The sequence below is a fragment of the Nicotiana tabacum genome, chromosome 1 (assembly GCF_000715075.1).
Source record: "Nicotiana tabacum cultivar K326 chromosome 1, ASM71507v2, whole genome shotgun sequence".
NCBI classification, from domain to species: Eukaryota; Viridiplantae; Streptophyta; class Magnoliopsida; order Solanales; family Solanaceae; genus Nicotiana; species Nicotiana tabacum.
The window spans coordinates 82,444,029-82,459,820 of record NC_134080.1 but is presented as its reverse complement, the minus strand read 5'-3'; the positions used below and the strand labels follow the sequence as shown (position 1 = coordinate 82,459,820).

The following is a 15,792-nucleotide window of genomic DNA, read 5'->3' as shown; positions in this document are numbered from 1 at the left end:
AATTTTGAGGTAAAGATTTTATATACTCAAAATTGGCAAAAATAATTTTCCAAACCTGTTGATTTTGAAGCTCTCAAAGCTATATATATCAAGGACGCCAATTATGCTTTTTTGCATCAGGATCTTGTCCTACTGAACTGTTTATCTTGTCCACAAGCCTGCCACATAGAAGCTGTCAAAAGGATTTTATTTTGAATGTTATTTTTTGTGTAGTTGAATCTAGTCTTATGCTGGATAATGCTAAATAACTTGAATAGGTCCTTTTTAGACTAATATGATACTGACTCTCCATAGCAAGCAACCATCATTTGTCTAGAGATTGAATATATGCATGTCAACAGGATACAAAGCACTACATTGGTTGGTTTCAAAATGTGAAACTAAAATCGGAAACCAGGTTTGAAACATATATAACATCTTCAATCTCATTAAAAATCTCAGCCAGAAAATTCTCCATGATCTTTAAGTCCTGTTTGATCACTTTTCTACTCTTTGAATTTCTTCTGTTCTTTATGAGAAGCCCTAGTTATTTATTACTCCAGTTTATAATCAAAATTATAGTGACAAGAATTTAGCGAGTATTTTAGTGTTATTATGTATCTTTTGTGGCCTGGGGGCTGAGCCGGCACTAGTATAATGGTCTTATGACATTCTGAAACATTTTATTAACGTACTTCTCATGCGTTGCATTCATTTACATGTGCATTCACCCATGACTCAGACGGCATTATATACGCGTATATATGTATATGGGATATGGGAAAAGGTTATGGCGTTATATACGTACCACCACCCGATCAGCTGGTATACAGTGATGATGTTGCCCACAGTGGCTGAAATATGACTCAGACGGCGTTATATATGCGTATATATGTATATATATGTATATGGGATATGAAAAAAGTTTACGGCGTTATATATGCACTACCACCTGATCAGCTGGTATACGTTGATGATTTGCCCACAGTGGCCGAAATGATATGATGGGATGCCTAGAGGCTTGATGATATTATGAACATATGTGCCTATGCACGACATGACATTCATATGCATATGCATGACATTATAAGTATTAAATGATTCAAAGAGTTATTCTAACTTACAGGTTGAGTCCTTTACTCCATGTTTCTTCCATGTAATTTATATACTGATTTACATGACTTACATACTCAGTACATTATTCGTACTGACGTCCTTTGGTTGGGGATGCTGCATTCATGCCTCTAAGTATAGATAATCAGTTTGATGATCCCTCATAGTAGACGAGATTGGCATTCAGCAAAGGATCGGTAAGATTCCACCACATTTGGGGGGCAGGCGAATCTATAAGTCATCGTGTCAGAGTTTTACAACAGATATATGGGTAGGCCGGTACCCTGTCCCATTCTATGTCAAATAATCTTAGAGGCTTTGTAGACACATATTTATTATGTATAGTATGTTAGAGGCATTAACGGCCATATGTATTAATATTTTAAGAAACATGGTTCAATGATACACTGTTGCCCACTTATAGTTATACATTATGAGTTGTGGCCATGTCGTCCCATGATAGTTACAGAAGAAAAAAAATGAGTTACACAGTGGTTCGCTCGGGCCTGTACGGCACCGGGTGCCAGCCACGCCTCTCCAGGTTTGGGGCGTTACAATATTCTATGTGCCTAGGCATTTGTGCATCATGAATGCGGAGGAAGAAACGCGTTCGGGAAGAGGAAAAATGAAGGATGCCCAGGTTGCTCATCGTGAAAGCGACAATGTGGTCACGAATGATAAGAGGAAAAATGTAGGGCTTCGTGAATGCAAAGCGTTAAACGCGATTGCGAAGAAGGATTTCGAGCTAGTCAACAACAACACATCGCGAACGCGAAATCCTATTCATGATCGTGATGGAGAACATCAGAAGGAGGAAACAACAGTTCCAAAAATGGGAAAAATGGCTCATAGCCCACCCAGAACACACCCGAGGCCCCAGAACACCATCTAAATACACAAACAAGTCATATAACCTAACACGGACTTGATCGGGGTCTGAAATGACATCAAACAATGCCGAGACGACGAATCCCACCATGAATCAAACTTCAGAACTTTCAAATCTTCCAACTTCCAAAACTCGCGCCGAAACCTATCAAATCGACCCGGAATGACGCCAAATTATGCACACTAGTCCAAAGTGACATAACAAAGTTGCTCCAACTCTCTGAATCACATTCGGACCCCAATATCACAAAAGTAAACTATGGGTCAAACTCCTCCCTTTTCCAAACTTTGACTTTTCCAACTTTTGCCGAAACGCCTCCAATTGCCTTATAGACCTCCAAATCAGAATCCGGACGTGTGCCTAAGTCTAAGATCACCATATGAAGCTGTTGAGATTACCCAACACCCATTTTGGAGCCGTTTACTCAAAAGTCCAATTGCGATCAAATTCTCACCACTTAAGTTTCCAAAACTATAATCCTCCTTCCAATTCGACTTCGAATCTCCCGATAACTGAATTCAATCATGAACGCAAGTCGATACACATAATATGAAGTTGTTCAAGACCTTATTCCACTGAACCGATCTTAAATTCTCATAACGACTGGCCGGGTCGTTACATCCTCCCCCTCTTAAAACATACGTTTGTCCTAAAACGTGCCAAGATTCGCCTAGAAGTCCTCAAATCATTGAAGGAACACTTCCAACATACACCTAGGGGTTATTCCACGTCACCCCAATCCCCATAAACTTGACGACACCATCTCAGCTGAAATTTAGTCTTCGTAGCAATACCAATAAGCCTTAGAGCAAGAATTCTCACCTTCAATTCAATTCCAAAATCCCTATTCTAAATCCATATCCGGTATCAGTCTAACCAGCTACATCAAATCATGCCAACACCCATATAATACTACCACACAACGTGAAAAATCATACATAGGCCCACAGTATCATTTTTGATCATAATGCATGCCCGAAATCAAATCCTGCAACGGCCATAAGCCTCATATTCAACAGGAACCCGTTCCAAACCTCCACAACACTGACGATGATACAAGAACCATGAAAACCTCATGACTAACACATGAATCAACAAGTCAGAACTAACACCACCGGGCACACACCTCGCAATCTAAAACTCAAGAAGCACAAAACAAAAATGACTGAATATTGAAAGAGAATTACATAAGGGAACTATCAAACAAGCCTAACAAGCACAATTTTCTACCAGTACTAACCTACAAAACAATATAAAAAGAAAATAACCAAAGCATATAAACAAATCAGAAGGATCTCATACTGATATAACTTTTAGCGCGGTACACAACCCGGTTTCAACACATCAAATCACATGAAATCAGAAGGGTCCGCCCTCAACTCTGAATCACAAGTAGGGTACACATCAAACCAGCTAGAAACTCTCACTAGATCAATTCTGTCACATTACAACAAGTGGTGGCTCCCACACTAGTGGAGCATAAACATCACAGCTCGTAGCCAAAAATACTCATAAATTATATTAAGCCTACCGAAAAGGACAACAGGAATTTACTAATAGTCTCATAACTCTCAACAAGAACTAGAAACAGATGATAGACACGGCTATCACTCATAGAATTTCCCAACAGGGTAACACCTAAACAGAGGGCTAATTATCAAACGCACCCATAAGTGGAGCAACAAATAGGGGAACTCACCCTGATAAGCAGAATTGTAATGAACTACAGATAGTGATCCTCTATAGAAAATCAAAATTATACCTGAATGACATCATTAGGCATAGCGTCCATAAGCCTACTATATGAACACATCAGCGGGCGGGGCCTTCCCCTCTTGGGCGCCCTTTACTCACGTGAATACCTCACTGTGACACACTTGCCCGAAATCTGGAGAAATCCCTCACAATGTGGCTAGTATCTCCACACTTAAAGCAATCTCGCTGCTAATGTGGCTATGGGAATTATGCGGTACGGGTACTTTGAGACCCATAAACACCTGAATCACTATGTGAAGCCTAAAGCACAAAATATGTAGGGGTATATCCCAGAATACCGATCCGTAGTCCCAAAGTAAATATTCAGTACAAGGGGATATCCTAGGATATCGTCTTGTAGTCCCAATTATAAATGTGTATGGGGATCTCCCAGAATACTGATCTGTAATCCCAAAGTAAACATGCAGCGAGATCTCCCAGAATACCGTTCTGTAGTCCCAAAGTAAATACACAGCACAACCAACAGAAACAATGGTTATAGCACAACAGAAAACTCGTACATCACCGCAATATATATATATATAACAACAACAATGACAATAATACAAGGTAAAACAAGTAAATTAACTTAAGGACTATAAATCACAAGGAAACTGTAGAACCAGCACACGAGGAATAACCACAGAAAAGAATGCTGGCATAAAGGGAATAGTTCAACAACGGGAAAACTAACATGTAGCAACGATCCAATAATATACAAGACAATAACAAGAAAATCAACACGATTCAAATAGTCCCAAATAAGGGCAAGTCACAAAGATATAGGTTATCTAAACTCCTTTTAATGTTGGACAATTTCGAGGATATTCGATAATTCAATTTAAGGAAAGATGGTATTAGCTTCACTTAAGACTAAACAATTTCAGGAGGGAAAATAATAATTCTCAAATAAGACAAGCAGCTATGAAAAGATAGCATGACAATACAAGAGGCTAAATTCTTCAGTTAAATCAAATAGGATTCAATTAGGCAATAAGAGTGAATCATGAAGCAATTAATTCTAATTAAGAATGTAGAGGTGAAACTAGTAAATAGGAAAATCAGTCATGTCAAGAACACATTCATACACACTTAATATAAAGACAACCTACAAGGCCAATTTCCCACAAATAAGTCCGAAGACACACTCGTCACCTCGCGTACATGAACTACAATCAACATAGAAGACTAAAATCCTAAGGGGAAGTCCCCCATACAAGGTTAGGCAAGATACTTACCTCAAAGACGATAGACCGATACTCTAAAATTCTCTTCTAGGTTGAAAAGACCTTCTTGTCGCGGCCCCTTTTTCCCCTTCCGCGGAAATCGGGTTCATGACAACTCATTCCTTTTGGGAACGGGGTTTGCATTTTTTGAAGAGTCGCCACCTAACGATTTTAAGGTGTGTTAGAGCATCCATAAGGTTAATCTACGACTATGTTTGATAACCAAAGATATGGTAAGGGCTTGAAATTATCCTAAGGGGAAGGTGTTAGGCACCCCTCAGGATCCACTAGTGTGGTTCACGGCCAGACAACTTTTGTGAATTTGTTCACTTAGCAAATAAACAAGTAGGTCTCAAATGATAGGGTATTTAAGTTTAAATATACAAGTGTTTGAAAACAATTATTGAAAGGCGAAATTTTGAAAAGAGTTAGAATCTAAAGCATACTTATGAATGTAAAGGGGGGGTGTCCTAGGTTTGTTTGTAATATGGATCACAAAATGCAATACCCGGTATGGCACTCCTCAAAAAATGGGATACACATGGCATTAGTGCACCGGTCATCATATCCATATCTACCCTTTCCCGCCCTCCAAAGGTAATTAAAGCGAGGGTTGGTCTCGATCTCTATTGCATGCTATTACATGTCCCATTCCTATCAGTCCCGGAGGAATTTAGGACTCCTATTCCTATATGAAGGAGGTTTTAGGTAGACCCTTAGGTTTAAAGGCAAAAATACTAAAGCGACATACAAGACATATAAGACTGCACTTAGAGGGGGAAAGATATAAGCAAGTAGAAGGCTCATGTATACCTCCACAAATAATGCACATAGACATCATGACTTATGCACAATTAAGGTCTGAATTTAAATTCCTAAAGCGGGATGTTTAAGTGGTAACATCAAAACCAGATTTATTACATGACTCAGAAAAGAAGTCCGAATCAGGTTTACCTACTGACTTTAACAGTTGATAATTAGACAAAGGTAATTCCAGTTTTATTTAAGTAATTACCTAAGGCTTACCTAGGTGCAAAGCGAGATGCAACAGTTATTCAGAATTATCAAAAGACAGTTCGGAGATTATTTTTTTTACCCTAAGAGCATGTTGTTCTAGTCAAATGCAGAGATTAATACTAGTTATTTTAAACCGGATAATCAATTATGAAACTATTTACCTCTTTTATAATCAGCAATTTACACTAAGTGTAAGTGCAAATAAGATTCTAAGACATGGTATCTAAATACAGAATTTCTAAGAGCAGGATTTCTAAGTGTATATGGCAGGAATGCAGAATTAACTTGATATTAACTTGATTTTGTAATAAGCGGAATTAACTTGATATATGCGTAGTTGATCATTAATCTGAATATAAGTCTAGTTCATATAAATCTAAGATATCTATTTCTTCTGATAGAATTAGTTCTGTATATCCTTGTTCCATTATGTTCATTATTTCAAAAGAAATTAAAATATCATAAATTTTTCTCCTAATGTCGTTATTAAGTTGGTTCAAGGTATATAACATGAGTATTTTGTAATCATTATTGTTATCTAGTAAATAAGTGGGGTTGTTCATAAGATATTATTGTTTTTTCGTATTATTCTTATCATGTGTTTACTAAACATATTCCCTCTAACCTCTTTGTTTATCATAGAGTTCATCATGGTTTAATAAGATATACCGAACAATCTTTTCTGGTCACTACCATGTTTTTCTTGCTTCAATCATTTTCCCTAACAGCGCCTCAACTTTGTCTACTCCCCTAAACGGCTTCCATGCCTACCGGTATCGACCTTAGGATGGCATAGTCTGGGCTTAACTACTCTCAGCATTATTAGACATGGCAAACTTTCTCAAGATGTTCTTTATAACAGTACTATAACATGATAAACAGTTATGATATTCAAGAGATTATAAGGAATATAAAAGTTTAGTTAGACGTGATTATGAATAAACTTACTTGTTCTTGTAACTCGTTTGATTGTTCCATAGTTGAAAGAGACTTTGTATATAACTCAGATATTTATAAGAGAGAGAAGATAATAGAGAGAAGGTGAAGGTGTGTCCTCTTCTCTTCGTATTACAAATTATATATAGAAAATTGAAATGACTCTTACTGTTTACAAATGACTCTTCATGAACGACCTTTATTGTTCATGAATATGACTCGTACTATTTACTTTACGACTTTTTTACATGACTCTTACTATTCATGAACGACCTTTACTGTTCATGAAAATGACTCTTTACTATTTACTTTACGACTTTTTTACATTATTTGTTTTCAATAGCTGTCTTCCTCATTTGTCTTCTTGCTGATATCTTCATTCTAGTTGGACTTCTGGTACATGGTTATCTTCTCCATTGCATTTTGAACATATATGATCTGGGTATTTGTGGCCTACTAGTTTGCAGTATCTTGTCAATAATTCATTGGAAATAAATCCTTTCTTTAGTGCTCTTGTAGTTGGCTGTATCTCTGGTTTTAGTAATGATAAAATCCATTTTTGGACTTCATCCATATCTCCTTGTCGTAGTTCTCTTGAATTGGCATATATCATTAGCTGGTCTCTTGAGTAGTAGCTCCAAATAGCATTTTCTTGTAAATAATTGTTGGCTAGCTCTTGTATAATAGTTTCTATTCCAATTATTCTTTTGTTGGCATAAAATCCTGGTATCTCAATTTTCGGTATTTCTGGTTGTTGTTCTATTTCTTCTGGTATTATCATATCTCGTGTTAAGCCTATTTTTACAACTTGTATAATAGATTTTATTTCATCATATAGTATCTCAGCTGGTGCTGTATAGAATTTTATAAAAAATAAGTTTCCTTTTGTAATTCTTTTGAATGTAATAAATGCTTTGTATAACCCTGGTATTCCACTTATCTCTTCCCCATCATAGGTATATACCGTACTAAGTAATCCATAGTTGTAACATGTTTTTACAAAATTAGCTCTAGTTTTTGGCTGTGCAATAAGCCTATTATATCCTTGGAGTTTTTGGGTTATATAATCCTGTGTTGGATCTGTTGTATTAGTTGCCCTGGGGTTCAAGTTTAGGAATGTTTGAATTTTGTATATGTTTTCAATATAGGTCTGAGTAATATGGTTGTATATCTTTTTGTTTTGGTGTAGATTGTTGGCATAGGTTGAAGTTTGTGGTGTCGTAACTATTGTTTCTTTTGGCCTTTTCGGAGTAATTGGTTTATCAAATATGTTGTTTAAATTGACATTGGTATGTGGCTTCTTGTTAACTTGTTTACTTGTACCTGCAGCTGTATATAAACCAACTATGTTATGGGTTTTTTGGAGTTTCCCAACGTCTCCTTCTAACTCTGGAAGTTTAGAGTCTTCCGATCGACTTAGCTCCGCATTTTTATAGTCATGCTGCTGACTTGACTGGCTTTTCTCTAGCTGTTGTAATCTTTTTCCCATACCATCCATATGTAAAGATAGCGTAGTAAGGATTGCAAATATATCTTTTGATTCTTGGCTTTCATCTGTTTGGGTACCTTTGTCTTGATAGGTAGTCTGCAATAACATTTTTGTCAGTTCTTATTACTTCAATTGTAAATGTAAAATTCTGTATATTTAATACAAGTCTTCTTATTTCCTTCGTAGTTACTGAATCTTGTACTTTCTGTGTTATCCACCATTTTACTTGTGTATTATCTGTTCTCACAATAAACTTGTTATAAACGATATATGGCTCAAATGCTAACAAACACTTATATAATCCAAATAGTTCTTTCCTATTTATCTCCCATTTTAATTGTGGTTCCGTGTATGATCCTGAATAATATCTACAATGGTGTTCAATCTTTTCATTATCATATTTATATTTTAGAACTCCTCCGTAGCTGTGATCACTAGAATCAGTTTCTACTATGTATGTGAACTGTCTTTTTTCATCTGGAAAATATAGTTTTGGTAACGTTTTACACATATTTTTGATCTTCTTTATATGTATTTTATCTTTTTCGTCAAAATGGTATTCTACATCCTTTTTTAATTTTTTCTGTAATGGTTTTAAGTTTTCTGCTAATTTAGGGATATATTCTCTTACTTGGTTAACCAATCCTAAAAATGATTGTACTTTCTTTTTTGTATCAAGTGTTTCATTTAAGTTAATTATTTTTTGTACTATATGAGTTTGCATTTTTATTCCATTTTTATCTATTTGTATACCTAAGAATTCTATTTGATTTTTCATTACTTCTGCTTTCTTTTTACTTAAACTAATTCCTGATATTTCTACAATGTGTATGAATTTTTCTAGTAGTTTTATATGTTCGTTCTCTGTTCTATAATATAACAGTATATCATCTATATATATTATACAATTTTCTAATTGGTTAAAGTAGTTATCCATAAAATGTTGGTATCTACCTGGTGCATTTTTATATCCAAATGGTCACACGTTCCATTTGTAAAAGCCTTGTGGTACTGTAAATGCTGTTAGCTTTTTAGATTCGTCTTCTAGTTTTAAATGATAAAATCCTGATTTACAGTCAAATTTACTGAAATAGTTATATCCTTGTATTTGTCTGATTTTTAGTATTTTATTTGGTATCGGATAATTATATGTTTTTGTTTTTGCATTTAAATTTCTATAATCTAAAACCATACGACTTTTTCCTCGTTTTTGTTCGCTATGCTTATTTGCTATAAATGCTGGGTTAGTGTGTTTACTATTACTTTCTTGTATGTATTTATTGTCTAATAATTCATGTATGTGTATTTTAAATTCTGTTAGATCATTAAAATTGTATTTCAAAGGTTTTTGTGTTATTATACTATTTTCATTTATTAGTTCAATTTTTATTTTTGTTTTATGTTTTTCCCAACCTTGTAGTGGATTATCATTATATAGTAGTTCTAATTTATCTTGGATTAGTTTTATCTTATTTATTGAGAAAATGATTATTTCTATATTATGGTTGCTTTGTGTCATATTTTCTAATTTCTGGGTAATTTTTTCACTTCCCTTAATCCAGTGTGTTGTTTTTCTCACTTTATTATTTACTCTTTTTGCTCCTAATCTTTGCTTACACGGGGCAGTAAACCACCAATGTGTTTTTGTTATAATATGTGGGTATAACTTATCTAAAAATGGCATTCCTAATAATATATCCTTATTTGTGAATTCTTAACTATATATTTCTTCTATAGTTAATATTTTGTCCCATATTTATATTTTTAGATTCCTTGCTTTGTATGTTATCATACTTCCCTCATTGTTAAATCCTGTTACTACTATGGGGTTTTTTAGCTTTTCCCATTTACTTTCTGGTAGACAATTATGCCTACACATGTTAGCTTCTGCTCCTGTATCCATCATAGGTGTATAATATCTATTATAATATCCTTCTATTATTATTTTGGCAAGTATATATATTTTTGGCATTATATTAAGGTTCTTTTTATTATTATTTTCTTATTTTCATAACATATTGTTAATTGTCTATCTTCTAATTTATATGGTTTGACTTTTTCTAACCATTTTATTCCTAGTGTAATGTTTTTATCTCCTTGATATATTTTAAAATTTATTAATATTGGTATGCCTCCAATAATTAATTCTTTTTTAGTTGTTTCTTCATTTTTTCTTAATGCTTTTGTTAATTCTGAATTTTGTTGTTCTATCGTCACTATCTCTTGTTCTGGTATTAATTCTCTTATAACATAATTCTCCTCTTGCCCTGTATTTATTAATATTAAATATTTTCTTTGGTCCATTATTCCTGTTATATAATAATGATGTGGGTTTATTTATTCTATTTTTTGTTCTATTAATTTTTGTGGAGTTATGTAATCTATTCTTCTTGATGATGTCTCTGGTATTTCATTACTTGTTCGTTTTGACGTGCTTAATCTTTCTTTTACTATTTCTAAATCTTCTTCTATATCCATTTCCTTATAACTATAATCATTGTTGTCTATAACTGATACTATTCTTTCGAATGGATTTTCTATTTTTATTTTATTTATTTTATTTTTAGTTGTTATCTTATGTTTTGTTATTAAAACATATAGATTTTTATATCTTGCTGTGAATATCTTACTTCCTGGTGCTAGTTCTATTCCAGACATTTTCCAGTATAGCACTAATGATTTATCTATATTTTTATCATCTATTGCCACTGAATAGTTGACACTTATTATGAATTTAAATTTTTGGTATATTAAGTTACCTCTTACTGCACTTATTATACTTTTTTCTATAGGTTGTAAAATTCTATTGTCTGCCAAGTATATTTCTATAGGGGTATCTATTCCCTCTCTAAAACATGCTTTTATTAGTATTTCTGTTCCTCCTAAGTGTACGTATTTTATTGGATTTTTTGCTTTTATATCTTGTATTTCTTTATTTAATAGTTTTTTATTTAAAATTGGTATTCTTGCTTTACCTTTAATGTATTTGCAGTCTATTATATGTTCTCTTTGGCTTACTACATAGTATTCTTCTTTTTGTCTCTTAAATCAATTCTTTATTGTTGGTATTTCTAATATTTTGTCTATGCTTAGATCCAATTCTTTTCCTTTTATTTGTTCAAATATAGTGGTGTCAAATATTATTTTCTGTTCTGAAGATTGTTCATCTTGGTATTCTTCTTGTTGTATAATTTGTATATCTTTCTCAGTCATAATTATCTTCGTCTGATTCTTCTATTTCATTATTATTTATTTCCTTTTCATTTTCTAAGAACTCGCTTTCTGATATCTCATATATGTTGTCTTCACTGCCTAATTCATAATCTACATATTCTATTTGTGTATATTTATCATTGTCTATCATTATTTCGGTAATTTGTTTCTTCTTTGGGTTTTTTGGTAATCTGCAATCTTTAGCTAAGTGTCCTAGCTTTCCACAATTGTAACAAGTACATTCTGTTAGTTTTTTCTTTTTTCTATATGGCTTTTTATGTTTGTAATTTTTTACATAATATCTTCCTCTTGGTTTCTTATACTTATATTTTGATTTATATCTTTTTCTCTTTCCTTCTTTTTTGTAATATTTATCTGTGCAGCCAAATTGGGGTGCTATTCTATTTTTGCAGCATGCCAAATTTTTCACTAATATTTTATCCATTTTGATATTTTCTTTATATTTTTCACATAATTCTATAAACCAGTTTTGTAGAAATTTTATTCGAGCTCCTAGAGTATCTACTAGTTCTGCTTCATTCCAATTTTTTATTATTTTTGAGCTAAATGGTTCTGGTAATTTTGTAAAATATAATTTTCTTATCTCCTTACTTTCATCCGGACTATATGTTCCTTTATAATAATAGTCTCTAAAGGCACAAGTATATTCGTGTTATTTTCCTAATATACTTGTGCACATTAGGAGAAATATACTTGTGCATTTCCAATTCTTTTTCTATTTTTTTTTAATTTCAGTGTTATTTTCCATGATTTTACTTCTTAGAGCAAATGTTTATTTATCAGTTTCATAGCTCTGATACCAATTTTGAGAAGTGTAGTTTGATTTTGTAATAAGCGGAATTAACTTGATATATGCGTAGTTGATCATTAATCTGAATATAAGTCTAGTTCATATAAATCTAAGATATCTATTTCTTCTGATAGAATTAGTTCTGTATATCCTTGTTCCATTATGTTCATTATTTCAAAAGAAATTAAAATATCATAAATTTTTCTCCTAATGTCGTTATTAAGTTGGTTCAAGATATATAACATGAGTATTTTGTAATCATTATTGTTATCTAGTAAATAAGTGGGGTTGTTCATAAGATATTATTGTTTTTTCGTATTATTCTTATCATGTGTTTACTAAACATATTCCCTCTAACCTCTTTGTTTATCATAGAGTTCATCATGGTTTAATAAGTTATACCGAACAATCTTTTCTAGTCACTACCATGTTTTTCTTGCTTCAATCATTTTCCCTAACAGCGCCTCAACTTTGTCTACTCCCCTAAACGGCTTCCATGCCTACCGGTTTCGACCTTAGGATGGCATAGTCTGGGCTTAACTACTCTCAGCATTATTAGACATGGCAAACTTTCTCAAGATGTTCTTTATAACAGTACTATAACATGATAAACAGTTATGATATTCAAGAGATTATAAGGAATATAAAAGTTTAATTAGACATGATTATGAATAAACTTACATGTTCTTGTAACTCGTTTGATTGTTCCATAGTTGAAAGAGACTTTGTATATAACTCAGATATTTATAAGAGAGAGAAAATAATAGAGAGAAGGTGAAGGTGTGTCCTCTTCTCTTCGGATTACAAATTATATATAGAAAATTGAAATGACTCTTACTGTTTACAAATGTCTCTTAATGAACGACCTTTACTGTTCATGAATATGACTCGTACTATTTACTTTACGACTTTTTTACATGACTCTTACTATTCATGAATGACCTTTACTATTCATGAAAATGACTCTTTACTATTTACTTTACGACTTTTTTACATTATTTGTTTTCAATAGCTGTCTTCCTCATTTGTCTTCTTGCTGATATCTTCATTCTAGTTGGACTTCTGGTACATGGTTATCTTCTCCGTTGCATTTTGAACATATATGATCTGGGTATTTGTGGCCTACTAGTTTGCAGTATCTTGTCAATAATTCATTGGAAATAAATCCTTTCTTTAGTGCTCTTGTAGTTGGCTGTATCTCTGGTTTTAGTAATGATAAAATCCATTTTTGGACTTCATCCATATCTCCTTGTCGTAGTTCTCTTGAATTGTCATATATCATTAGCTGGTCTCTTGAGTAGTAGCTCCAGATAGCATTTTGTTGTAAATAATTGTTAGCTAGCTCTTGTATAATAGTTACTATTCCAATTATTCTTTTGTTGGTATAAAATCCTGGTATCTCAATTTTCGGTATTTCTGGTTGTTGTTCTATTTCTTCTGGTATTATCATATCTCGTGTTAAGCATATTTTTACAACTTGTATAATAGGTTTTATTTCATCATATAGTATCTCAGCTGGTGCTGTATAGAATTTTATAAAAAATAAGTTTCCTTTTGTAATTCTTTTGAATGTAATAAATGCTTTGTATAACTCTGGTATTCCAATTATCTCTTCCCCATCATAGGTATATACCGTACTAAGTAATCCATAGTTGTAACATGTTTTTACAAAATTAGCTCTAGTTTTTGGCTATGCAATAAGCCTATTATATCCTTGGAGTTTTTGGGTTATATAATACTGTGTTGGATCTGTTGTAGTAGTTGCTCTGGGGTTCAAGTTTAGGAATGTTTGAATTTTGTATATGTTTTCAATATAGGTCTGAGTAATATGGTTGTATATCTTTTTGTTTTGGTGTAGACTGTTGGCATAGGCTGAGGTTTGTGGTGTCGTAACTATTGTTTCTTTTGGCCTTTTCGGAGTAATTGGTTTATCAAATATGTTGTTTAAATTGACATTGGTATGTGGCTTCTTGTTAACTTGTTTACTTGTACCTGCAGCTGTATATAAACCAACTGTGTTATGGGTTTTTTGGAGTTTCCCAACGTCTCCTTCCAACTCTGGAAGTTTAGAGTCTTCTGATCGACTTAGCTCCGCATTTTTATAGTCATGCTACTGACTTGACTGGCTTTTCTCTAGCCGTTGTAATCTTTTTCCCATATCATCCATCTGTAAAGATAGCGTAGTAAGGATTGCAAATATATCTTTTGATTCTTGGCTTTCATCTGTTTGGGTACCTTTGTCTTGATAGGTAGTCTACAATAACATTTTTGTCAGTTCTTATTACTTCAATTGTAAATGTAAAATTCTGTATATTTAATACAAGTCTTCTTATTTCCTTCGTAGTTACTGAATCTTGTACTTTCTGTGTTATCCACCATTTTACTTGTGTATTATCTGTTCTCACAATAAACTTGTTATAAACGATATATGGCTCAAATGCTAACAAACACTTATATAATCCAAATAGTTCTTTCCTATTTATCTCCCATTTTAATTGTGGTTCCGTGTATGATCCTGAATAATATCTACAATGGTGTTCAATCTTTTCATTATCATATTTATATTTTAGAACTCCTCCGTAGCTGTGATCACTAGAATCAGTTTCTACTATGTATGTGAACTGTCTTTTTTCATCTGGAAAATATAGTTTTGGTAACGTTTTACACATATTTTTGATCTTCTTTATATGTATTTTATCTTTTTCGTCAAAATGGTATTCTACATCCTTTTTTAATTTTTTCTGTAATGGTTTTAAGTTTTCTGCTAATTTAGGGATATATTCTCTTACTTGGTTAACCAATCCTAAAAATGATTGTACTTTCTTTTTTGTATCAAGTGTTTCATTTAAGTTAATTATTTTTTGTACTATATGAGTTTGCATTTTTATTCCATTTTTATCTATTTGTATACCTAAGAATTCTATTTGATTTTTCATTACTTCTGCTTTCTTTTTACTTAAACTAATTCCTGATATTTCTACAATGTGTATGAATTTTTCTAGTAAATTTATATGTTCGTTCTCTGTTCTAGAATATAACAGTATATCATCTATATATATTATACAATTTTCTAATTGGTTAAAGTAGTTATTCATAAAATGTTGGTATCTACCTGGTGCATTTTTATATCCAAATGGTAACACGTTCCATTCGTAAAAGCCTTGTGGTACTGTAAATGCTGTTAGCTTTTTAGATTCGTCTTCTAGTTTTAAATGATAAAATCCTGATTTACAGTCAAATTTACTGAAATAGTTATATCCTTGTATTTGTCTGATTTTTAGTATTTTATTTGGTATCAGATAATTATATGTTTTTGTTTTTGCATTTAAATTTCTATAATCTAAAACCATACGACTTTTTCCTC

The 15,792-nt window shown here is 32.7% G+C and overlaps 1 protein-coding gene and 1 pseudogene across 1 annotated transcript; both read right to left on the bottom strand.

The window, feature by feature from the left end:
- Positions 1 to 88: 88 nt before the first annotated feature.
- LOC142162930 (uncharacterized) lies at positions 89 to 8,413 on the bottom strand. Its single transcript, XM_075220116.1, has 2 exons — positions 7,533 to 8,413; positions 89 to 158 (listed from the first exon to the last, which is right to left on the bottom strand). The coding sequence occupies exons 1-2, from the start codon at positions 8,411 to 8,413 to the stop codon at positions 89 to 91; spliced, it is 951 nt and encodes a 316-aa protein (XP_075076217.1).
- Positions 8,414 to 11,609: 3,196 nt separating this feature from the next.
- On the bottom strand, positions 11,610 to 15,549 carry LOC142162926 (uncharacterized; annotated as a pseudogene).
- Positions 15,550 to 15,792: the final 243 nt, after the last annotated feature.

Coding starts and splice junctions, on each gene's coding strand:
- LOC142162930 (XM_075220116.1), bottom strand. CDS start 8,413: ATGGATGGTATGGGAAAAAGATTACAACAGCTAGAGAAAAGCCAGTCA. Junction 159..7,532: donor AGCTACTACTCAAGAGACCA/GCTAATGATATA, acceptor TCTATGTGGCAG/GCTTGTGGACAAGATAAACA.